The sequence below is a fragment of the Thunnus albacares genome, chromosome 24 (assembly GCF_914725855.1).
Source record: "Thunnus albacares chromosome 24, fThuAlb1.1, whole genome shotgun sequence".
Classification (NCBI taxonomy): Eukaryota; Metazoa; Chordata; class Actinopteri; order Scombriformes; family Scombridae; genus Thunnus; species Thunnus albacares.
In genome coordinates this window covers 992,665-1,018,629 of record NC_058129.1, presented here as the reverse complement: position 1 = coordinate 1,018,629, position 25,965 = coordinate 992,665, and the positions used below count along the sequence as shown (strand labels likewise).

Genomic DNA, 25,965 nt, shown 5'->3' with positions numbered 1-25,965 from the left:
TTCATTTACAAGAAATAAAAGGGGTGCACCAATTTGTACTAATAAGGTCATCAGCTTTGACTCTTAAACACACTGTTCCATTTTCAAATTTGAAAATTCCACAAACAAAAACCAGTTTCCACTTCTTAAACCATTCCTGAGCTTTCTCTGGTCTTTCTTAGTGAATGGAGTGGGCTCAGGTGTCAGTACAACACATGACTGAAGTTTTACGCTTAAGTCATGTGATGACACCTGAAAAGCTAGTAAGTGAACCTTAAGTGATTTTGTTACACATACTGTTGAGAAGAATGGACCTCGACACATTGTTTGTTTTTCAACAGGACAGTGACCCAAAACACACCACCAAGCTCTGTACAGGCTATTTGTACAAGCAGAGTGATGGAGTGCTGCGTCAGATGACCTCCATAATAACCCAACCTAAACCCAACTGAGATGGTTTGGGATGAGTTAACAAGTGCTCAGAATATGTGGGAATTCCTTCAAGACTGTTGGAAAAGCATTCTAGGTGATGACCTCATGAAGCTGGATGAGAAATTGCCAATAGTGTGCAAAGCTGTCATCAAGGCAAACAGTGGTCACTTTGTTTACACTTGTTTTGTTTGCCGCGATTCCATATGTTATTTCATAGTTTTGATGTCTTTAGTATTGTTCTACAATGAAGAATATTGTAAAAAACAGAAAAACTCTTGAATGAGAAGGTGTGTCCAAACTTTTGACTGGTACTGTATGTTGTCCATTTTCCCAGTATTTTACATATCGTAGTCATTACACAAAGATCAGATGCAGTTTGCAGTTTATTTCATTGACAATTGCAGTCCAATTCTTTGCCTGCAGCCATTTCTGTGTAATGGATTTCATGTTAGCAGCCAAAAGTATTTTAAAGACATAATGTGCCAGATGTTGTCTGGCACATCAAAGCAATCAACTTCTATTCCAGATATTTCCATTATCGCTTAGCAGTCTCTTGCCAATATTATGAAAGATTTTTTTTTTTCACCTCCAGCTTTGGCTTTATTCCTGACAACCTCTTTGTATAAATTTAAACATTAGAGTCACAAAATATTGGATTATGTTGTTGCAACAGCACTCTTGACAAGGCTAATGGTGGGATTGAATGGATATTAAGTCAGTTTGTCATGAGTATCATGTCATGACACCTGTATGTCATGAGTGTCATGACATGACCCCAAGACTCTTCAGCAGTCAGTACTCCCTTCTGTCACATTAAAGGAGCACTCCACACACTTAACACATGAAGATCAGTTGACTCATCATGTTTAGGACTTCTCAGTCTGTGAAAAGTATTACAGTGTCCTGTGTGGCTGTGGAGGAGCTTTCTTGTCTGAGAAAATAACCCTGGTGATGTCACAGTGATGTCATATTGGCTTGGAGTTTAGGCTTGAAGACTTAGAATTTATGACAGACAGCCTGCATTATTAACTTTACGCATGCTATTGAGTTGCATTATGGAAATGTAGGATTCAATGATTTAGGAGTGTGACCCAAACTACGGACTAAAGGAGCAGTCAAGATACCTTGTCCTTGACTGCCTCAGTGTCAAGCACAATGCAATATCACCAGAATACCCCTTTAAATGCACATAAGTGATGACTGTCATGCAGGACAGTAGACAAGTGAGAGTATACGGGTGAAGGGCAGGTGGAAGGGGATTGTCCTTCTCTAAAAACAGACTTTGTTGACACTATGTGCAACTGAGCTGTGATCCGTATCGATGGGTCTGTTGTCGTCACAATAGAAGCTGATGACGTCCACTCTGCCACTGTGATTCATCTACAACTTTCTGAATGTTGGTTAAACAGATAAAGCTCAGATATGTTTCATCATCACAGTCTGATTTCATCACTTGAAATCTGGTGCAGGAACTATTTCAGGCTGATTTCATGACACATTTGTATCAATTAAGCATGCTTTTCTTTGTAATAAACAGTATGTTGTTATATGGGTACTAGAGGAGTGTGAGTTAGCAGAATAACTGCTCTCTAATTTACAGCATAATATCCCCTTATCAAGCTAACCAAGTCTGTTAATGGTTGTGTGTTTTATATTGCTGCAGCACAGAGTAGCTGTGTCAAGGTGTGTTATGCTACTTTCACCTTGTGCTTCAAGGACATCATGGCTCCAGTGTCTCCTTTGTCTCTCAAGTTTGGCCAAACACTCTGTTCTACCTTTCAACAGGTGTTAATATGAGGTCATACTGCTCCTCCATGGGACTTTAGGTCAGCTACAGGCGGACTGAATTACTCTGCTTTACCAGCATGAGACAGAGAGGAAGCACTCCAAACAAAGTCATAAAGTCAATAACCCTTTAATATGAAGTTGTAATACGAAATTATTTTTCTTTTTTGAATCATTATTACCAGTATCAGCAGTATCACTACCTGATTTTACTAAAAAATGTTTTTGCAACACTACCTTTACCATTAAAGGGCATCTCTACTGATGACCTTTTTTATTACTGCAAAGTTATCAGACTCTTTAGAGGTTATTCACTTTCATCATTCCGTTCAATAAGCTCTCCGAAACTAAATTAGATTTCCTATGAAAATTCCATAGACATGCCTCATTCCAACAGATTCTTTCTCACGAACATCTGCAGGAAGGTCTGGACTTGAAAACCACACCTCACCCTGAGGATTAATTGGGACCTAAATGTACTTCAAATGACTTCCATAAATGGCTCAACCAGGTTAAGCTAAGCACAACAAAATTTCACCAAGATATCAATCAAACCAGAGAGAAAACCATTGAAGGGATCAGGTAAAACTGAGCCTCAGAGTACGGACAGGGCTCAGGACTTTTGGGACGCTGCATGGACTAACTACTGCTAAAACCACAATCATCTGACTTTGAGTAAGACTGCAAACCAGCAGATTTCCCAAAATGCTGTGTGCTTTAAATGTTTCCTTAAAGAAAAAGTTTCCTCACACAATCACCACAATCATCTGACTCTGAGTAAGACTACAAACCAGCAGATTTCCCAAAATGCTGTGTGCTTTAAGTGTTTCCTTAAAGAAAAAGTTTCCTCTTTGCACCAGTATTTGAGCTTTCTTTCAACTGAGCTGTGGTCTGGGCATTTAACTCTAAGTATCATAACCTCTCTTGTGTGTAGTGTTATATTGTCCCCAGTTCAAAGAGCTGGAGTCTAATGCTGTAGATCAGGTTGTCTATCTGGATCAAATATTAACCATCACATGAATTATTGGAAGGAATGAGTAGTAAACTTTGTACTGGGGTAAGTGGCAGCTAAATATAAGTGAGATGTGGATTAATTTGTAACCAGTGCAACGTTTCGCAAGAGCATATATTTCACCACAGCATCAGGAGAGTGGCCAGTCATGATGTGTGATCTGCATCTAACAGGTTTGGAGCATGGTAGCAGCTCAGACAAGAGGGAAAAACTATGAAAGTTTAATAGGGAGGGTGTTTGTTACACACTGGACACCAGCAGCTGCTTTAGACTGTATTGGCACAAGCTGAAGCTACTGGTAGAAGATAACTAGCTTAAAACTTTTTAACATATAAGACAAAAAAAATCTTTGCTTCAGATAGACTGTTGTTGTGGTATTTATTATATAGGCAAAATTACTTACACTGCCCTTTCACACACACTCTATTCCCACTGTTACATGTATTTCCCTGCAATTATTCCTCTATATCCCATTTGTTTCCAAAGTGAAAATAAGCATATTGATGACCACAAAGGAGTTGATGAAATCTAAGCAGCCCTATCTAGTTCCCACCTTCACTCTGACGTGACATCATGTTCTGCCTTCAGGGGATTGGGTAACAGAGTCCTACAAAGAAAAACATTTACCTGGCTGAGTGTAACAGCAACAGAGCAACACAAATGCAGGATAATCAGTAATATGGAGTGTTTTATTGAACGAGTTCACACATTTGAAATAGCTCACATTTGATTTTTGGTGTCAGATTCAGCTCTGTGTATGTTTTATAATATTCCTATGTTAATCTCCAAGAATGGAAAATGTATTAATTCATCTATAAGTACTTTCTGTACTGAATAACATTTTACTATTCTGTCATATGGCTAACCCCTTGCCCACTCTGTTATTTCACTCTGTCAATACTGTTCAGACAGAAGGAAAAGAACACACACATAAGTCTGGTGTTATTCTATATATTTAGTAAATTCGTTTAAAAAAAAAAAAAAAAAGAATCAGTAATTTCCTAAAAACAGTTTCCTAAAACAGTGCATTTGTTGGGGACTATTTTCAGTGGTGGATGAATCCACATTTGGTGATCTAGTGAGTATTTCTGGCAGCAGGACGGTGTGTGTGGGATTGAGGCAAAATAAACAACAGTGTGTGTGTTCATGATAATGAAGGGACATGTCTCCCAGTGCACCAGTGTGACTCAATAATCTGTTTTTAATAGTTTTTGGACAACAGTGGAGCTCTATGGCACAGAGGAATAGGATATATCAGGCTTAGATACACACACAACATAGCAGTAATCCAATTCTTTCATGGGATTTATTATCAATCAAGAAAATATAGCATACCACCAGACATATGCAAGCCAGATTCAGGATTTACAAAAGTGCTTTTTTTTGTCACCCTTCTAGCAGCAGGCGTCAGATCAGCCCGGCCATCCAACACATTGGTCACAGCAAGTAAAGATTTGGTATATTCATGGTCCCCACAACTCTTATTGTGGTTGGAGACACTTTTCATACTGTGCTATTGAGTAATATTTTGTTTGATGATGCTAATGATGTCTAACTAAATCAGTATAGTAAATAATAAATTCATGTTCACACTAGGTCAGTCAATGTCATCTGACTAAATACCAACAAGATAATGAGATAACTTCACAAAAATGCTAGATGTTCTGTGATTTTGTTGTAGTTTGAATGTCCAGAAAGTTATTGTTGTAAAAGTGCAACAGATTTTTTTTTTCATTGTTTGCTTCACTTATGATGTGTGAGGTTCTAGTAGTTGGGAGCCTGGTTGAACAAGTTAAATGTAACCACACATTCTTTTCACAACTCTACACATTAACCAGTGTCTTTGAGAGAGGACATTTAAACTTTCCATAATGATCCTCTGTCAATTATTGACCTCTGGGGCATTATGGTGTGGCCTTGGCTTGTAACTGACAAAAGGACTTCAGACAATCAGACAGGGAAATTTAAAGAGAAGCACAGAGTGTGTGGCAACAGCTTTACTGTCAACATGTTCAACTGTATATCTTCAACAAAGTGTAGTAGGAACAATATTACTACTGTTTAAGTGCTCTGCTCATGTGTGCCCTTTACCCTCAGTCTGAACTCACACAAATCTACTTCTCATTGACTGAAATTTGGCCTCTCTGGTCAAACCTTTACAATCCCTCCCCCTCTGGTCCATGAACACATTGGAACTTTGCACTAAGGAACAGAGGTGGGGGTAAGTAATTGTTTTACAAGGTGCGAGTAAGTGCCACTGCAGGCCCAAGTCCTTTAACAAGACAAGAGTCCTCAGCCACACTAGCAAGGACTAACTAGGTTATGTTTACCATCTTCTTAGTTTAGTGTGTTAGCGCTAACCAACACTGACATTTGTAAATTAGCACGAGGAACAGCTGAGGCTGATGGGAATGTCATTAGGTTTTCAGGTATTTGATCATTAACCAAAGTATTGAAGAGACTTAAAGTTTGACCTGATGATGGTGCTAGTTGAAAAGTCAGGGGAAGTCATTGGGATTCATCCTCTGGGGACAATAAGTGTCTGTATAAAACATGGCAATGTTTGGCAATCCATCCTATATTTTTCTTTAAAAAAAAAAAAAAAAATCTAGCACAAAGGTCCACTTACTAGCATCAGAGCTTTCAACCGTATCTCACGGTCTTCCTTTAGCGAATAAAGCATGTGATATTTGACGTGATGGTTGTAAATGGGAGGTAGGTTGTAACCTCCATCTCTGTTGATGGCAGGCCGCTGGCATCTGATGTCCACAGTCTCCTGGTTGATGATCTTGACTCCTTCCCAGATGATCGTGTGGCCGGCCTTGGACTGGTGTTCCTTGACCACAGATTGTTCTTGCTTCTGGTATTCTTCCAGTCTCTTCCCCAGGGCTTGTGCTGTCTCCCCTATGTAATGTTCTCCACAGCTGCTGTACTCATCATACACCACTCCTGTCCTCTTCTCAGGGACTGTCTTGTCCTTCGTATGAACCAGCAGGGACCTTAAGATGTTGTAAGGTTTGTGGTAAGTGCTGAGTCCATGTGTCTTAAAGATTCTGGTGAGATGTCCAGAGGGTCCTGACGCATACAGTAGGCCCACTGGGGTGGATCTGTGGATCTGTCATACCCTGCAGTGTTTGTTTTTGTCCCTTGTAGTGTTGCTTTGGGACGGGGTCTTAAAAATCCATCTCTTGTAACCATTGGTTAGGAAGGTGTTGTAAACATGCTGTCTTTATCTTCCTCTTTGGGGTGAGGGTTCTCACCACTGATCTTTTGTGCTGTAGATGATAGTTGGAGTTGAAGTTGAGACACTAGTCAGTGTGAGTGGACTTCCTGTACATGGTGGTTTTGGTACTGTTGTCTCTATCTACAGCACATGTACACAAGTGTCCAGGAATGGTAATTTTCCATTGTCTTCCTGTTCCCTAGGAAACTTGTTGTGTGAGTAGATGCTGTTGATGCATCGAATATTGTTTCCCAATGTCAAGAATGAACATAGTCCATAGTCACATCCTATGCTTATCGACACATTTCGGTCTGGACCAAAGTCGTAGGCTGACTGGTTGCCACTTTTTAAATGAGTATCTTTAGCATTCTGAATCTGAGCACTGTTTGGATATTGGTTATTGCTTGTAAATTCTCCATCCTGTCCGGATGTGTCACTGCACTGCACTACATGTTCCCTGAAATCAGCCAACAAGGTTCATAGCTAGATCAAGTTTTTCAACACATATATGATGATAGGATGAATTAGATTCCAAGTGATTCGGGTGAGATAAAGACAACACACAGAGTGATAAAATATTATAATGCTTTTAGAGAGTGTCAACCTATAACTTAAAAAACAATATGCAGGCAAGTCAATAAAGTCTTCCCTTCAGAGTAAATCGTGTTGTCTAACATGTCTCTATCATGAAGCTTATAATGTTCATTTCTTGGTGACACTGTCTGAGACATGTTGAATCAACTCCATGATGTTTAGGAGGCTTTAGTTAAGAGTGGCGTTGGAACTGGTCAGTTTTGGAATATATTTTGAATATTTTGCTACTATTTACGTAAATTACTACTATTTATGTAAATTAGGGTAAAGTAGTTATTAAAATGTAAATTATTTAATTTTTTCAATTCATGTTTTTATATTTGCTATTTTTTCTTACTTTGAGGTGAGGTCCACTGTATACACCTACACCTTCTTCACCTCTACTGTCATATCTGTTTCACCCCTGTTATTGTTTTTAATTGTTTTTTAAGCTGTTTTAAGTGCACGAAATAAAATTAAGTAACATCCGATCTCAAATCACGTCTCACATTAATATGAATATATTTTATGTTTTTTCTACAAATTCCATCTTAAGACATTAACCAAGAATTAATTCATCCCACTCAATATTGTGTGTGCATCCAAAGCCTGAGATATATGTAGGGTGGCAGCTCAGACAGTTTGCTTGATCTTTATGGTCGACATGCAGCTCAGAACGCAATTGACACATGAGGATTTAAAGATTTATGAAGTACAATACATTTCATGGAGCAGAGGCTTACAGGTTTTACTTTATGTTTTTTCTGAAGTTAAAATTTACTGCTGGATCAGATGATAACAGCCCAGCCCAGAAAAGATGTCTACACAAAGATGTCTGTTGGATCTCCTGGACAAATTTCTTGGCAAAAGCTCCCAAAAAGTGAAATCCCTTTACATACATTACAGTGTTATACATGGGTTTACGAGTGAGGGGCAGTGCCACCCCATTAATGGCAGCATATATACTTCTGCCTAACTCTTGTCTATAGTGTGTGTATCCAATGCCTAATATAGCTTATTCCCCTGTGTCATAGAGCTCCATTGTTGTCCATAAAGACATGTTCCTTCATTACCATGAACGTGCACACTGTAGTTTATTTTGACTCAATCCCACATATTCAGACCTGCAGCCAGAAATACTGACTAATGGGTTAGGGTTAGTGATAATAATAAAACTATATATTTGTGAGCAATTTTTAAAGATTATATAATGAAAAAGTAAAGCACACTAAAGGTTGTAGTGAGGTGCTGATCACTAGAAGTAGACTTGAGAGTAGGAAAAAAGTGTCACACACTCTAGCTCCATATGCATTTACTTTTATCCAGACGACGTTCCAGCCCTCAGGCCTTCTTCATGATCGTTGATCTTGAAGAAGGCCTAAGGGTCAGTCATTTGAATAAAAGAAAAATGCAGATGGAGTCAGAGTGTGCGACACTTTTTTCCTACTCTCAGCTTTTAAAGATTAACATCTTCATTAGAAACCAATGTTCTTGGGGCTGAAAGCCACACACAAGCTAGGGAAGTCAGAGAGTACTGAGACAAACTAACACATTGTTGGTTTTAGTCTTTTCATGGGATGGGTTGACAATAAGAAAAATATGGACTAACATCAAACTGACCCTGTACTTTCTAAAAGAAAGGTGTACTGTAATCTACAACATAATTAAAATGGCATCTATCCCACTCTTTCTTTAGCTCATGTTTGCTGGAAACAAACCACTGCCCGTGTATCCAGTTCTGTCCCTGAACTGTACACCAATTCTGTATTGCCATGCACCGATATCCTGCAGCATAATGTACTATGGCATTCCACTCCATGTTTCACCTATAAACAGCTGCACAGTACACTCTGCCATCAGAGTACACAGTATGGTCAAGGTCAAGAGCTTTGTCTGCGGACAGTGATACAGGTGGAAATGACTGGCGGAAAGCCTGAAACATGATTTTACACTATTCTGCATATATTCTATTCTAGTGTATATTTAGTGCTGTATATGTTTGTAAAATTAAAGATATGACATAAAGATGTAACAACAGTTTTATTAGCATTCAACAGCTTGATTGGCAGTGCAGTTGTTCAATGCAAATACAATCATCAACTGTGTGACTCAAGCACTGTACCCTGCCATGAAAATACAAGTTACCAGCCTAGGTGAAACCATAATGTTGACAACCTCTCTTGTTAACTGCATTTAGGTGTTACAAAAAATCAAATATCACAGAGCTTGAGCTCTGGCAGATGGAGACGCATACATTATGTAACCGTCCTTAAGACACATTTTACATGTTGTTAAATGATAAAATCAACATATTGGGAAATAATTTAATTTGCTTTCTTTGAGGGAGATGATAAGATAGATATTAATCTGTGCTTAATGTGCAGAGCTAATATAGCTTAGCATTAAGACTGGAAGCAGCTACCTACCAACTCCTCTAAAGTATCTTGGTTATAAAATCTGTGTTCAAACAGAAAAGTAAACTTTTATTTTAAGTTTGTGGTTTTTGGGAGAGTTACCAACTGGACTTTTTCTTGACCAAGAAGTATCCATCCACCATGTACTTCTATGTAGCATCTCTGGCACTGGTGCAGGCTGTCAAATACCATTTGTGAGCTCAGGTTGTAGTTTTGTTCTCTGTAGAGGCACAATGACACCAAACCTGGCAATCTCACTGGGATGACAACACTTTTGCAAAGCTGCACACAGTCACTGCTGCTCACAAGAAATAATTCCAGCACCTAACCCCCTTAATTAGTGAGCTTTAGGTGTTTGGCTTTTGAACTTTGGACACAGCCAGGCTAGCTGTTTCCTCTTGATTCCAGTGTTTATGCTAAGCTAGGCTAACCACAGTCTGACTCCAGCTCTGTACATGCTGCCTTCATGTCATATGCTGGATGGTAAAAGTGGGGAAGACTCCCATATTTACAACTCAAGACCAACCGATATTTATAAAGCTGTGTTGGTCAAGTGAGGGTTAAAAATACTGTACATTGACAATATAATACAATATGCTTTAAATTCATGTTTCAAGTGCCTTGAATGATGGATATATTGCAGCTTTTAGAAAAATTTGATATTCTCACTTGAATGATTTTGTTGATGTGTCGGAAACTGGTAATTATGGTAATATGACAAGGAACACAGCAAGACATGAGATTGTTATAATTTTTATCAACTAGTGTCTGAACAATTGAACAATTTAAAGAAATTTAAAATATAAAACTAATAGAGTGGCATCCTGGCATGCTACTGAAGCTGCATCAGTAATGTGTTGTGGAAGTGACAGCAATCAGGGTGCACAGACAATGGTTATCTCCTTCAGTTGCCTGTGAAACTAATGGGAAGACTACAGGAAATAAAATGTTATAATCCTCTTGAATTAATTACTAATTACCCTCTTTGACCCTGCCAGATCCAGCAGTAATTCAGTTTCTAGGGATGGTAATATTGGTCTGTTGGCCGTTCCAACACTTTAGTCCAGACTGAAATATCTCAACAACTACTGGATGGAATTTATTATAGACATGCAGGGTCCCCAGAGGATGAATCCTACTGACATGGCGATACCATGACCTTTCATCTAGTGCCACTGCAAGGTCGACATTTGTGGTTTCGAGTGAAATGTCTCCAACAACTATTGGATGGATTGCCATAAAATCTGGTTCATACTCCCCTTAAGGATGAATGGTTATGTTTTTGATGATCTCCTGGACTTTAATCTTGCACCATCACCTGGTCTGTAGAATCTTTGGTGTTTTGTCCCTGCATTTGATTAGAAATTGTTGCAAAGTGTTGCCTAAAAGGACAATACTAGTGCTTTTACCATATTTCACCCATTTAACACTACTCACGTCAGCAATACATCACTGCTAATCATTTTGTTGAACATATATCATAGTGTCTTATTTTTCGCTGTTTTCCATGTGCATGAACCTTTTTATATCAGCTTTTATTATTAGCAAACATTATTGTTGACACATGATTGCCATTGCAGTGAAATGAATCCAACCATATCTAAAGCAAAAAGTATTTTTTCCTCTCTAATCTGGAGAGATTTTAGAGTGTATAAACAATATAATACATGCATCCTTTGTGCTGATTTACAGTTATTTGACTTCAATACCTGATCAAATAACTTAAAGATACCCACCAGACATGTTTTAAAATGTATATAAAATAATAATTTGTGTCTGATATGTTTTGTCCACAAAAATGGTTCAGTTATCTTGTTAAAATCCTTAAAACTACATCTACTGCTTCCCCCTCATTAAAAATTCCAATATCTATAAATATGCAAAAATATTTCATCACAAAGGTTTAAATGCTGGACACAAGACGTCTCCTACTTCACTATAAAGTCCATTCAGTGTTTGTACACTGGAGGTGTCAAGCTTCCACATCACACTTGTGTAAGTTAAATATTGAACCAGGAATGGCTTCCAAACTAGTTGTGATGTCACAAATCGTGCTCATAGGCCCACCTCTTAAAATTGGATTTTGAGTGGGCACAGAGAAATTTTCCACTTTCAGCAGATGAATGTGAAAACAAACTCTGCACATACATCATTCTGTACAGTGAAGCTCAAACATCCAAGAGTAGGAACAAGAGGAAAAACACATTTTTGAGTGGAGGAGAACTTCAAAGACTATTGTGAGGACAATACATGGATGGCTGCACAGAAAATAATAATTTGGGCATGGTGTATGAGTCAGAGAGTGTGTAATGAAAGACCCTATTGAGTTGCATTATGGGGAATGTAGGATCAGTGTTCACTGAAGTACCCTTTTAAGAAAACGGATACAATGACTCTATTGTAGACTAAATTACTTTCTAATGTAACATTTCAGGGTTTTGGACAATGTGCTTGTTTGCTGTCAGAAAAAGATTCATCACATACATCCTTAATCCAAACATTTCCAAAATGTATTTTGAGGGTACCACATGAATTCTAGTAAATGGGCTATATCATGAAAAAAATACTGGTATGGTCCTTAAAAGTCAGCTCTCACAGCCAAATTCCAGTGACTTCCAGGAGGGAGACACTACAGAATTCTGCCCCTGAGGTAAGACTGGTTAGTGTATTCTCTTCACACAGGATGTTAATGAGGGAACAACTACAACCCAGTTTCATCCCTGTTACACGCCCACATCATGAATACAACTAACAAGAGTAGGTGAAAATGGTGAGTTAGATATAGAAACTTCCATTTGTGTAAATGGTTGCATTTAACCTGTGCAGGCCTCAAACAAAAAGACTTACTTTCACCTTGAATCCACCCTCCCCTCATACCCTTAGACAGTACCTGTTTATTGTGTACACAAGCTGACAAAAGGTGGCAGTTGTCTGGGCGTGGTCACTGTCAGACACCAAGCTGTATCATTAGAAAAATGGCAGGCTTTATCTAACTGGCTGTGTGATTCCAGTTTGATGGTTACCTGCACAAGAGCTCCTACATATAAACATAGGAAATGAGCATTGTTGTGCAAATTATGAGCAGTTTTAGAAGAGGACAAGTATACAGTAATAGTAATTATCAGAGCTTGTCTGATCATGTTTGGAACCGCAGAGAGGTGGCTTTCATCACACTGACTGCTAGAAAGTTACAACAGTCATGGGAAAGAACTTAAAGTCGGTGTTCCCTGCCTTTCATTTGTAGTTGAAAATTCCTTCCTTCAGTATCCATTCACAGATGTTTGGTTAAAGAACAAGTTTGGCAATCCTAACCAATCCCATGACTAGTGTCTGAATTCTGGTTTGATTGGTTCATACTAAAAATGAAAATCTTTAAAAAAAAAAAAAAAAAAAAAAAAAAAAAAAAAACAGGTAACAAATGTATATTTTCTCTTTTAAAAATAAAATTCTAAAACAGCTGGTTTTAGCAAACATTACTCAAACTGGAGGAAATTGTCTTGGGGACTAGTTTCAGCAACAACTGAATCCACATTTGGTGCTCTAGTGAATATTTCCCGCAGCAAGAGGATGTGTGTGGGATTGAGTCAAAATAATACAGCGTGTGGAACATGTCACCCAGTGCACTGGTGTGGGTCACTGATGTGTTTTTAATAGTTTTAGACAAGAATGGAGCTCTACATCAGGCTTTGGTTACACACACGATACATCTGTTTATAGAATCAATTCATTGTTGGGTCTGCACATGAGATTAACGCACAACAAATACAGATTATAACCAGATTTACCCTTTAAATCCATGATATGATTGAAATAAATTTAAACTTTAAAAGCCTGTTGTCATAGAAACAGGCTATGACAATAGTTCAGATGATAATAGTTCAGATGTGCACACTTAAAGATAGTTTTCGCTGAAAGACATTTATAGTGTAAATCGAATGCATGAAAAGTGAATGAACTAGTTATTTAAGGTATGCCTATTTTCTCACCTCTGCATTTAGGTTTTAGAAAGTTACAATAATTGGCGGACGTAGCCCTCCCAATTCTGTTAGATGATCCAACAACCACTTAGTTTGATGAGATGATGTGAAGATCAAACTTGGTTGTGACCCAGGGGGTCAGGGGTCTTTCATGATGGCGTCACATAGAGCCGGTCAGCACATTTGACCCCTCTTGTCCTTGAGATGATATTTAAAGGTCAAAACCCCCATGTGCATAATCCTGGCCAATCACACCTACAACCGCATGTTTACATTCAAACAAATGTACACAGCTCAAGAAACTTAGATGGCAGCACATTGCTGAGCGATTTCACACATGCATGCATGAGCACACACATTACACACAGCTCACACAGCCCGACAAGAATGTGAAGTCGTAGGATCTATACGCGTCTATGTTGTCAGCATGTGTGTGTGTGTTTTTGAGTGCATGTGTGTGTGTACTGGGAGGGTGAGGGGCAGGTTGGTGGCAGTTCTTGTCATTTTTTTTACGAATCAAATTTAAAACTTTTGAAATTAAATTCAGTCATTTGTTGTGTCGAGGCATGGTCATGTACTACAGGGTAACGCAACATAAATGAAAAGCCTTTTATTTGGAGCTCAGATAGAAAATTGGGTCATGGTGTGGGCCCTGGCACTAGTAGCAGAAATGCCCTTGGAGCTGGCTTTAGAGAGGGTTAGAGGCTGTAGAAGGCAGGATATATATACGGGTTTCAACTATGTGTATACTTGGCAATGCTGTGTAACTAGAGCTTATTATCCCTGTGGTGTGAAGGGGTAGATGTGGGGAGGGGTTCACTGCATACAACAACACAGGACACCCACCAAGTTGTACTGGGAGCAGATACAACTGTGAGTCAAATGAACTCTGTTCTGTTAGTAAAAGGGATGAAATGATGGCATTGTTTATGCCATAATGACTGTTTTAGAGGAGCCGGCTTCATTCAGAATTGTAGGTTGGTGCACTGTAATCTGCCATTCTGTGTGTGTATCTTGTAATTGTTGGCATGCAGTGACTAAACCTGAACAGTCATGCTGAATTACAAGTCTTTAGCTACACATGAAGATCCATTAGACCTGAAAAAGAAAAACTTAGATTTACAGTAGCTCTCCTGCTCTTTCAAACCAAAAAAAGATGTAAACCATCACCTAAAAAGGTTGATAACCAGCAGGATGTATGCTATTTACTTTTTCTCAATTAGTCATCTTATCAAACACAGCAACGGTGGCATCAAGGCAAGTAGATATGTAATCTCACTACATCCTACTCTAGATTGAAGTTTGTAAGATAAGGACAAATCTGGACTGAAGTCCAAAACCTACCATCCAGTTTCTACCGGTGTGACACTGAAGTTGAAACTTAGATATAATGTGTACCGTAATGTTGTTATAAAGTTGAAACCTCCCTGTTTCACCTCAGGGAACTGTCCCGGAAATGCCTCTAACTGACAGACACCAGGTTCCACAGGAAAAGTTTGACTGGCTTATGTCCCTCTGTGCCCCGTGACACTGTAAAAACCCAGGAGATGCATGTATTCCTGGAATAACTCAGGCTGGTGTCACTGTACTTATCTGCACTCAGTATTCATGACAAGTGGCTGATAGATCACCAGAAATACTCATGTACCCACGGGTGCTGTCGGGGAATCGGGGATGAGGAATGGAGGTGTGGTGGCTCAATGGAGGTTTGGGGGGGTGTGAGTGATTCTGGAGGCTCACTGCTGGATAAATATTTACTGTGTGAGAGCTGTTGAGTATTTTTGTCAGGAGCCCCAAAATTTCTAACTCCTGACTGACACGCAAGATTCATTGTTATCAAATGGATCTATATCAGGCTAGATCAAGACTGGATTATGAACTGTGCAAAGCGAGCAACTGCTCCTGACACCCAGAGACACACCACAGATCCACTGTTTGTTATTTGTGTCGTAAATTCAATTAATGCAGTCCTGGAATAGATAGGTAGGTAGGTAGATATGTACTGTATATGTATACACTATGTATTTGAATCATGTGTGACATATTTTGAGACTACTTAGAACACTGTTTTGAATTGTGATTCTGTTCAAACTCTGGAGGTCAGGGCGGACAGAGGTCTGGGCTCTACTATAGTACCTGAGGACAATTAATAACTTTCTACCTACACAGACATATCTGCAAAGCTCAGCCCAGATACAGTATGTATTATGCTGAATGTCCGTCTCTATAGGCAGTCTGTCCGTCTTCCTGACGTCAGAGCAACGCATGGCTTGTCCGCTCCGTAATTGGCCCGTACTGCTCCTCCCTCCTGCAAGGTAACTTGTGGAGAGTTTCGGGCGGAGTCGACGACAAACGGTTTATATTGGGGAGCATTCCTGCGGACCGAGCTGGGTGCCTCTGCGACGGCTCAGTGTTTGGCTACTACACGGAGGAGTCCGCTGAAGCACTAACGGAACACCTTTACCGGGACTAAATCAAAAATGCCTTCAAATAAAGATGACGGCGGATGGAAGAAGCTTCTGTGGGATTCGGAGAAAGGAGAGGTGCTCGGACGCACAGGAGGCAGCTGGTGTAAGTATGGTCGTTAATTGCCCGGGTGTTCGTGGTAAAATGGTAATACGGTAAGGCGCGCGCTCGTTGTATGAGCGCGCGCCGGTTGCCTCGTGTTTCATACCACCTGTTTGATTCGACTGCTGCATCCATGAGCAGCCGGCACGACTCATCATTGCGTCATTTCAATTAATATATCTCCCAAGTTTGACTTTATTCCCATGCCCCCAACCTGACCTCGGAAACGCACAGCCTCCCACGCGAGTTGGGTTTAGTTTGAGAAAAATGCTTCGTGACGGTAAAACAAAGGCATGGTATGTGTGGTTTTGTTAATTGTAGTAGCGGAATTCTAAGTTCTCACTGTGCATTCAGAGGAGCGCAGCCGCCGCCGCTGCGGCGCGGCGCAGTGCGGTGCGGTGTGCGGTACAGGCGGCGGAAAGCGAGCCGATGATTGTACCTCCAGACACACTGGCTGTTTGTTGTTGGGGGAAACGTCAAGTTGTCTTTTAGCAGTTTAGGAATGGGTACTCAAAGGGTTAAAAATGCATCATAGTCCAAGGTGAGTCAAGGTGATATGGCCTGCTCGGGAAATGGAGAGAGGACTATCGATCCGTGTCAGGTTCCTGTGATCAGATGTCACTGTAATCTAACGAACAATACAACTGATTAACTTGTTCGACCTTTCTTCTCCTGTTTCTCTGGCAGCGGCAGTGCGCATGTCCTTGTGCCTCCTCTCAATGTCACACAGCTCCTCCAGTCTTATTTAGACTCGAACACCTGGGTAGAAATACTATTGCAGTGACAAAGTCTGCTGAGCTTAGATCAGTGCTGAGGACACCGACACACAGCCCGGCTGCTGCAGGAGCTCCAGCGGAGTGAGGCTGATGTGTGCAGCTCAGGGGCTCATATTTGTCCTTCTGAGGTCATCTAAAAATGCTGATGCATTTGGGAAGTGTGCCATGCGCAGTTCAGTGTTGAAGGTTGTGATGAAAGGACATCTGGGATGACAGGGAACACATAACGTATGAGTTAGAACCACAATAAATCAGTTTTTCCTCGTTTCTGCAGTTTTACTTGCCAGAATACAAGGAGCGGAATGTAAATTAACCTTATGCAGTGGCTCATCTCCAGTTGAGATAAGCTGTTAGATATCTAGGAATGTGAGGCGTACAATGGCCAGAGGACACAAACTTTGATCGTATGTCTTTGTGTCTAACAAGCTCAAGTAATGTGTCATTTATTAATGGGTTCAGGCTGTTGTGACCTTTTGACATTGCTTCATGCAGCAAAAAGGACAGACAGGATGAATGTATAGCTTGCTAGCTGCAAGGCTGACGTCAGACGAGCTTTATATATTGCTTTGGGGTACAGGTAATGGATTTTTAATGCTTGGTTACCTTTAATTCTACAGTGCCTTCATGCTAGAAATTGATTACAGTGAGGACCCTACAGTGCCATGAATAATTACTAACTTGCACAGGCTTCACAGTTGAATTCCTGTAAATCTGTAAAGACAATGGCTGCCACTGTTGTATTTTATGTATGAATGCTGGCTTTGTAGTTCCTCACATCCTGTTATGATGTATGTGTGTCAGATGTCAGTAGAGCTGGAGTGGCGGTAAGAAACACTGTAGAAGAGGTTTGAGATGATATGGATGACTTTTGAAAAATGTATTAATATTCAACAACATGATGTATTAAAATGTCATTGTGGCATTAGTACCGGTATCAAAGTGTTTGATCCATTGAATGAAATGTCATTGGAGTTTGTGACATTGAACGTGACTGTTCTGGTTAACAGAAAGGACAGAGAGGGGAAGGAGTCGTTTATTAAGTACAAATGTAAAATGACTGGTTGAAAAGTATTAACCTGCTAAAAAGTCATATTTAATAGAGTAAGCGTCTGCAGCAGGTCTCACCTTGAAGATAGAACTGTCAGCTATGCACATCCGCACACTGCAGTTCTTTTATTCATTTGTCACTACAGCTCTGTCATTTTACATGAGGACAGTGAGTGAATAGCTTTTTTTGTTCTGCTACATATTCTGGATTGGATTGAGGTCTGAACTGACTTATTGTTCTGTGGAAGCTTTGGCTCCATGCTTGGGTTAGTGCTGCAGGAGTACTTGAGTATTTCCTCCCAGGATTCATCCATGTATTTTTTTTTTTCTGCATTCTTTTGTCCCCCTCCACCTCTCAGAGCACCATCCCCACAGCATGATGCTTTCACCAGCATGCATCCTGTTGGGGATGGTGTGTTTCCCCTGATTTGTGACGTTTAGCATAAACCAATCACAGCTCTAGCTCAATGGCCAAAATGTAATTATTTATGGTCTAATAAGAACATAAAATGTTCTGCCACTTTGTCTCAGTCTCCTACTTGCTGAGATGTCATGAGGTTCTTCTTCTTACCAGTAGCTTTCTCCTGTTAGAACAGTAGTGGTCTCACCTCTCAGTCATGGAGTCGTGGAGCTCTTGCAGAGTGTCCACAGGCTTCTTGGTGACCTCTCTCACTAGTGCTCCACTCACTCAGACACTGGACTCACAAACTCAGCTGTCACACCTTAATTACACAAAGCTGATCTGCAACATTTAATGTGACTTCCTAAACAACTGACTGATGTCTAGACTATTTATATATTATACTATATATTTGTTTCCATTCGACATTAACACATTTATTTGCTCAACAGTGTAAAGAATGCCAATGACATCTACTGTGATCCAGTGCTGTACAACAAAAAGAAACATGATAGTAAAAGTCTAACGTGCTGACTGTCTTTTTCTAGACTCTATGTGTCGGGAACAGTTTTATCAGTTACCTCGCTGTTGCCCAACAGTAATGTTGGTCTTGTAAAGTTGACCCGTTACAGTATGAATGCCTCAATCTTTGCTCTGCTGCAGAGCCGTTTTGACAGCTCTTAACACTGAAAACAAATGATTCACGCACTGTGCACTCTAGAGATTATATTGATAATGTTATCGCTTATCTGCTTTTTTATTGCTACGCTATTATGATCGTGCTGTTTTATTGTTTTAATGGTACCAAGCTAAGTGAGATCTTACAGAACAAAAGAAGGCTTTCAACATAGGAGTTTTATTTGATGCAATTTCTAACAGTGAGATTCAATTCATAGCATTGAATATCAAATGGTTTATTTTCTGTGACTTTTGCATACTGATTTCAGGCATATAGCCCAGCCTTGACCTTCCATCTCTGACTGTACAGCTGTAGTGACCCTTTCTTTTTTTTCTTTTTTTTTCTCCTCCGCAGTCAAAATTATAGTATTCTACATCATTTTCTATGGCTGCCTGGCTGGGATCTTCATCGGCACCATACAAGCCATGCTGCTCACCCTCAGCAACTACAAACCCACCTGGCAGGACAGAGTTGCACCCCCTGGTAAGAACTGAAACCCACTTCCTGTCTGTTAGGATACCAGTATGCACACAGAACAGAAGAAAGACACTGGAGAGTGATAGTCAAATTATACAGATAAAGTAGTAAATGGGGTCATGATATTATGAAGATGATTAATAATAATAATAATAATAATAATAATAATAATAATAATAATAATAATAATAATGATGATGATAAACTTCTTGGTGTTTATTCTGTGGATCTTAGGCTGCCTTATCAGTAACCTTGTTGACATGAGTCACATAGTTTTGCATGACAGGCTCAGGATGGAGACGTGTTTAAAGCACTGTGGTGAAGTGACTGTATTATTATGTGTGATGGTGAGTTCTAAACAAGGCCTGTTCTGGGATGTCATATATGTCTTTGGCAACAAATATACAATATGACACACATGCAAAGTCAGATTATGGGATATGATTGACAACATAACATGAAGATGTGATGCTGACATGGTCATGTGTGTGTACATCCTGCTGCTGTTATTTCTCTTTTTTTAGATGAGTTAGTTTAGCAGGTGAGGATAAACTTGTGTTGGTTTCTGTCTGCCTGAGCTCTGCAGGACGTAACTGCTCCATCTGATCAGCAGTGATAAACAGACGAGTAATTATAATTAACTTTCACTTTAGTGTGAAGATGATGTTGACATTTTTTATCTTTTATCTCTATCTTTGACAAAGGAGACTTGATTCAAAGAGACACCTGCACAGAAAGCAATCATGAAGCAGGATATGGTGTTAACATGCTACAGTGTCACTGATTCTGATTCTCTGGAATGAGAAACCGGGAGATGTTGTTTGTTTTGTTTGTTTGTTTGTTTTTCTTTAAGGACCAGAGTGTAGTATTTAGTGTCATCTAGCTGTGAAGATGCAGATTGCAACCAACTGAATACCCTCCCCTCACCCTCCCCTGTCAAATGTGTAGGAGAACCTACGGTGGCTGCTACCTTAACCTAAAAACATGAAAGGTCCTCTCTAGAGCCAGTGTTTGGTTTGTCTGTTCTGGGCTACTGTAGAAACATGGCGGTGCAACATGGCGGGCTCCATGGAAGAGGACCCGTCCCCTATGTAGATATAAAGGTCTCATTCTAAGCTAACGAAAACACAAGTCTTATTTTCAGGCAATACACTAATGAAAACATTATTATGAATATTATATTCCATTTCTGCCAATAGATCCCTCTAAATCCTACACACTCTTTAAGTAAAAATGCCAAACCTTTGCTGGTTCCAGTGAGGATTTGCTGCTTTTCTTACATACAATACAGGACAAATACATGATCAGAAGATCAATATCTGTGGGTCTGTTGGTCAGACCAGACAAAACAAAAGATTTGAAGATGTCGTCTCAGACTTTGGGAAATTCTGACTAATTGTCACTATTTTCTGACATTTTATAGACAAAACAATACATTGATTAATCAAGAAATAATTTTAAAGATCAACTGATAATGAAATGAATCATTTGTTTCAGCCCAAGCACACACAAATATATAAACATGGCTCTCCAAAAAAATCTGCTTTATGAGTTGCTGGTACATGTGCTCAGCATGGCCTCAGATAACATGGCTGCATATTGTTTTGGAAATGCAACACTTGATATATCCACATATCGTGGTCCCAGTGCACTACCTGCACTGCCAGCAGCCCCCCCCCCCCCCCCCCCCCCCCCCCCCCCCACAAACACACCACAGCCTGCCTTCCGTAGTGGGGAAGGTCGGCTGGAGTTTACCAGGCCAAACTGAGCATGTGCAGTATACAGATCTGAACAGGAAGGAAGCCGGTAGCAGTCTGCGAGTGTGTCTCATAGTTCACCACAACACCAGTAAGGGTGAAATAAGAGGTGTATCTGAGCACTGTGTCATCTGAGGTCATCCACATTGAGTTGAGTCGAGGAAATCTAATGATGAGTGATCTGATCTCTGGTCAGCTGACTGGTGTTGACACAGTGTTTTAAACATTCAGCTAATAGATGAAGTAAAAGCAACACAGATCAGGAGTTGAAATGAGCTGTCTGATGTGTCTTTGGTTATAGGACCGGTCTGAAATTTAAGAACCACTCAGTTGTTTTTTGTTTTTTTTTTTCCCCAGAGTCACAGGAGCTCTATCAGTTTCATCTGTGTGTTCAGTTCAGAGATGCTGAAGGTCCAGACCATATTCAGCAGACCTTAGCACAAAGACTGGAAGCAGGAGGAAACATTATCTGTATCCTGGACATACAGACATGAAACTGATATTGAACTTCTTATCTGAATCTGCACACATTTGCAAAAATGTTCATTTCCCACACAGTCAGGAACATGGTGTCTCTGAATGTGTCGTAACTTTGAGACTCAAATGTCACATTTTCACTCTTTGAAAGCATGTGTGACTTTCCTGCTCTTATTCAAGAGTTCATTTATTCACTATTTTCTTTTTTTATTTCTTTGACTGTGTGCAGTTTTCACATCACTGATGATGATAATGATGATGATGATCAAAGGCACTAAAATGTAAAACATGAGAGTTGACATGCGGGCAGTTAACAGAGCTGCTCAGCAGGCGTGTTGGACTGTAAACTGGACAGAGAACATGAATAATGAAGCATCACTGTTGATAACAAGCGACTGACCTGTCGTCTCTGCAGGCCTTACACACACCCCACAACCAGACAAAGGTGAAGTGTCCTTCAGCCTCAACGACATGGAGACCTTCCTGCCTTACACCAAAGCCTTGAAGGATTTCCTAGCCAAGTATGACGATGAAATCCAGCGGGACCAGATGAAATTTGAGGACTGTGGAGGTAGGTTTCATTTCATTGGCTCTTCTTTCCCTGTCGAAAGTTCCAGAGTTGAACAGCTGCTTCCAAACGCAGACGGAGCTTCAACACTTCAATGAAGTTGTATGATGCTACAGAGTAAAACATGAAATTGGTATTGCTGTAACATTGCAAACATCTTGAATCTAAACCTGATATTAAAAAGAATAAGAACACTGGCCTACTTGGAATTTTGCATAAACACACATCAGTGGTAAGAGAAGCTTCCATGTGTGACCGGTGATCAGACACTGTAAATGTTGAATCCCGACCTATGTTAATGTGCACTTCCTCTCCAGATGAACCCGCCGAGTACAAGAACAGGGGTGACTTGGAGAGCGACGTGGGCATAAGGAAGGCCTGCCGTTTCTCCAGGGCCCTGCTGGGACCTTGCTCCGGCCTCACCGACCGCGAGTTTGGTTTCAAGGAGGGCAAGCCCTGCCTGATTGTAAAGCTCAACAGGATTGTCAACTTCTATCCAAGGGTAATTAATCATTATAGCATTTATCATGTGTTTTCCTCTTGGTTCGGTTTCTTTTCACACAAAGAATTCAAGCAAACCAGAACCATAAGAACGGCTACATGTTAGCTTACGTGTCCCTGCAAGGCCTTTAAAGGACCAGTGTGTAATATTTAGTGGCATCTGGCAGTGAGGTTGCAGAATACCCCTCCCCTTCCAAGCATGTAGGAGAACCTAGGGTGGCTGCAAAACTCCCGAAAAATACTAAAGGCTCTCTAGTGCCAGTGTTTAGTTTGTCTGTTCTGCCATGTAGAAACATGGCGGTGCAACATGGCGGCCTCCATGGAAGAGGACCCGCTCTCTATGAGATATAAAAGGCTCATTCTAAGGTAACAAAAACGCAACGATTCTTATTTTTATAGGATTATACACTAATTAAAACATATTTATGATTATTATATTCCATTTCTGCTAGATGCCACTAAATTCTACACGCTGCACCTTTTTTTTAAGGATTTGTGTTTGAACACAAGGCCCAGTCCACCTCTTAACTTGTGTTCTTTGTTCAGCCTCCTACCTCTAATGAAAGTATCCCTGAAGAGGCTCATCCCAAGGTGCAGCCCAATGTGATCCCCATCTTCTGCACCAGCAAGGTACATGCACGTTTTTTTGTTTTGTTTTTTTTTACTTTGGACCTCATTACAAATGTCATATGTGCACTTTCCTTTGTGTTCTCAAAATATATTCTCCATATAACAAACATGCTCAGATCTAAAAAATGAGTTTTGTACTTGATACATTCGTCTCTATTCATTTCTGCAGAAAGAGGAGGATGCTGGTAAGATTGGTGAGATTAAGTACTACGGCTTCGGCGGTGGCTTCCCCCTGCAGTATTACCCCTACTACGGCAAGCTGCTCCACCCTCAGTACCTGCAGCCGCTGGTGGCGCTGCAGTTCACCAACCTGACCCTGAACACTGAACTGCGCATCGAATGCAAAGTGTTCGGAGACAACATCAACTACAGCGAGAAGGACCGCTACCAGGGACGCTTTGACGTCAAGATCCAGGTTAACAGTTTATGACCGTCATCAGGACCGTAGCACTTTCCCTGACCGCCCCTCCTCCCTTCTACCCCCTTTTGTCCTATACCAATATAACGTAGGAGATAAGTGAGGGGGGTAGGCTTTAGCGGTTAAGTCAATCACAACTAGTCTTGAATGAATGAATAAATTAAACAAAAAACCTGATAAGGGACAGATGTGTAATCTGTCTGCTTCCATCACTAGCTTCTACACTTCTGTCTAGCGTTAGAATGTAATTTAGAGGAAAAGTAGCAATGGGCCTAATAAAAAAAAAAAAATATTTATTCTGCTGTAAATGAAGACTTTTCCACAAGCCATGGGACATTGTTCATTGATGACTGTAAAGTGTAATTCCATCTCTGACGCGTGCAAGCTCCGTTGTCCCCTCTGCATATCGCTGCCTCGTGTGGTTTCAGTATATATATTTTTGGAGTGTGCAGTAGTCGCAAAACCCTGGTCCTTCCAAACCATGCTGTTCCTCATTTTCTAATGTGAGCAAGCTTTAGCAGTTGTAGGCACGTGTGTGTGTGTTGGGCATAAACACACACACACACACACACACACACACACACTCACACTTACTGATTTGAAATAGTTTGACATGGTTACACTCTGCTGATCTGTGTAATAAAAAGGCTGCACTCCAGGGAACTTCTTTCCTCTTTTTATTTGTCTTTTACATCTGATCACGGGAGACTTTTTACTTTTCCTCTTTCCTTTTTGTGCTTTGTTAAATCACTTAAATGTTTGAAAGGGTTTTATTACTTGGTTTCATGCCTTTTACTTTTGATTTTGCCTTGAATGTAGAGTTGTGTGTCCAGCCTGTTAGACACTTTGGCCTTGTGTAAGGGTGACGGTGCTAACTCGTTTTTAAAGATTTTTTTTTTTTTTTTTTTTTTTCTGGATTCATCACAGCACTGTGGTGTAACTCTCTGAATGTTTTTTACCATTAAACATGGTGGAAGAATTTTATATTTATGCAGTTGTACATTTTGTTTCTTTGCAGAATATTGTAATGTATAAATGCAATACCAAAGTGACGAGCTGAAGAGAGTCTTTATCAGAAGCAATGCAGTACTCGTTTTTAGGATTTCATCATGTTAAGTGCTAAAGTCAATGTCTCGCCTTGGCAACCTTTCAGTGGTTAACTTGATTTGTGTTTTGGCCATGAATGTAGTTAGGTGTAGAGTGAATAGGTAACAGACAGTTTAATTCCACATTGACTTGATGTTCATGCATTTCAAAAAAAGATAAGAGTTCTCAGAGAGCTCAGTGGCTTTAGATGACTAATGATGTTGGCAATATTCCATAGGATCTCATGTTGATGTAAATCACTCAACTTGAACTTAAACATCCGTCAACCTCCCATCAGCTCATCCACCTTTGTCATTTAATCAAAGAGAAACAAATAAAATCATAATGGACCTTTCTCTTGTGTGTTCTTTGTCTTTCATATTGTGAAATTTCACAATAATACACCTGAACTACAGTATGTGTTATGAAATGTGTTTATCCAGGATTCTGCAGGGTTCTCTAGGCTGTGTCTGAAATGACTCACTATTGTATAGTGCACTATAGCTACTGTCTGCAATTGTATTGAAGTGCCTCAGGTCTGAGTGTAAATATATGCTCTACAAAGTCAGTAGTGGAAGAAGTATTCAGATCCTTTACTTAAGTAAAAGTACCAATACAGCACTGTAGAAATATTCCATTACAAGTTAAAGTCCTGTATGAAAATCCTACATAATACTTATGTAAAAGTACATAAGTATTATGAGCTTGATATAGTTAAGGTATTGCAGTAAAAGTAGTGGTTTGGTTCCTCTGACTGATATATTATTATATATGACATCGTTAGATTATTAATAGTGAAGCATCAGTGTTAGAGCAGCATGTTACTGTTGTAGCTGCTGGAGGTGGAGCTAGTTTACACTACTTTATATACAGTTAGCTAGTTTAGTCCAGTGGTTCCCAACCTAGGGGTCAGGCCCCTCCAAAGGGTCAGCAGATAAATCTGAGGGGTGGTGAGATGATTAATGGGAGAGGAAAGAAGAAAAAACAAAGTTCTGATACACAAATCTGTTTTCAGTTTTTGGACTTTTTCTCTAATCTTTGATTTTTGCTGAAATATTGGATCATTTGAACATTTATTGAAATGAAAGCATGTGAGAAGTTTAGAGGGAAACATCACTATTTGGTGGAGCTGTTAACAACTCATAGACATGTGAAATGTGACCCCGACTACAAACTGCTTTTTGTA

The 25,965-nt window shown here is 40.0% G+C and overlaps 1 protein-coding gene across 1 annotated transcript; it reads left to right on the top strand.

Moving 5' to 3' along the window:
- The first annotated feature begins 15,751 nt into the window (after positions 1 to 15,751).
- atp1b1b (ATPase Na+/K+ transporting subunit beta 1b) lies at positions 15,752 to 25,134 on the top strand. Its single transcript, XM_044345272.1, has 6 exons — positions 15,752 to 15,966; positions 19,220 to 19,348; positions 21,992 to 22,147; positions 22,462 to 22,646; positions 23,192 to 23,275; positions 23,445 to 25,134. Exons 1-6 carry the CDS (start codon positions 15,876 to 15,878, stop codon positions 23,703 to 23,705), a joined length of 906 nt encoding a protein of 301 aa, XP_044201207.1. The 5' UTR covers positions 15,752 to 15,875; the 3' UTR covers positions 23,706 to 25,134.
- Positions 25,135 to 25,965: the final 831 nt, after the last annotated feature.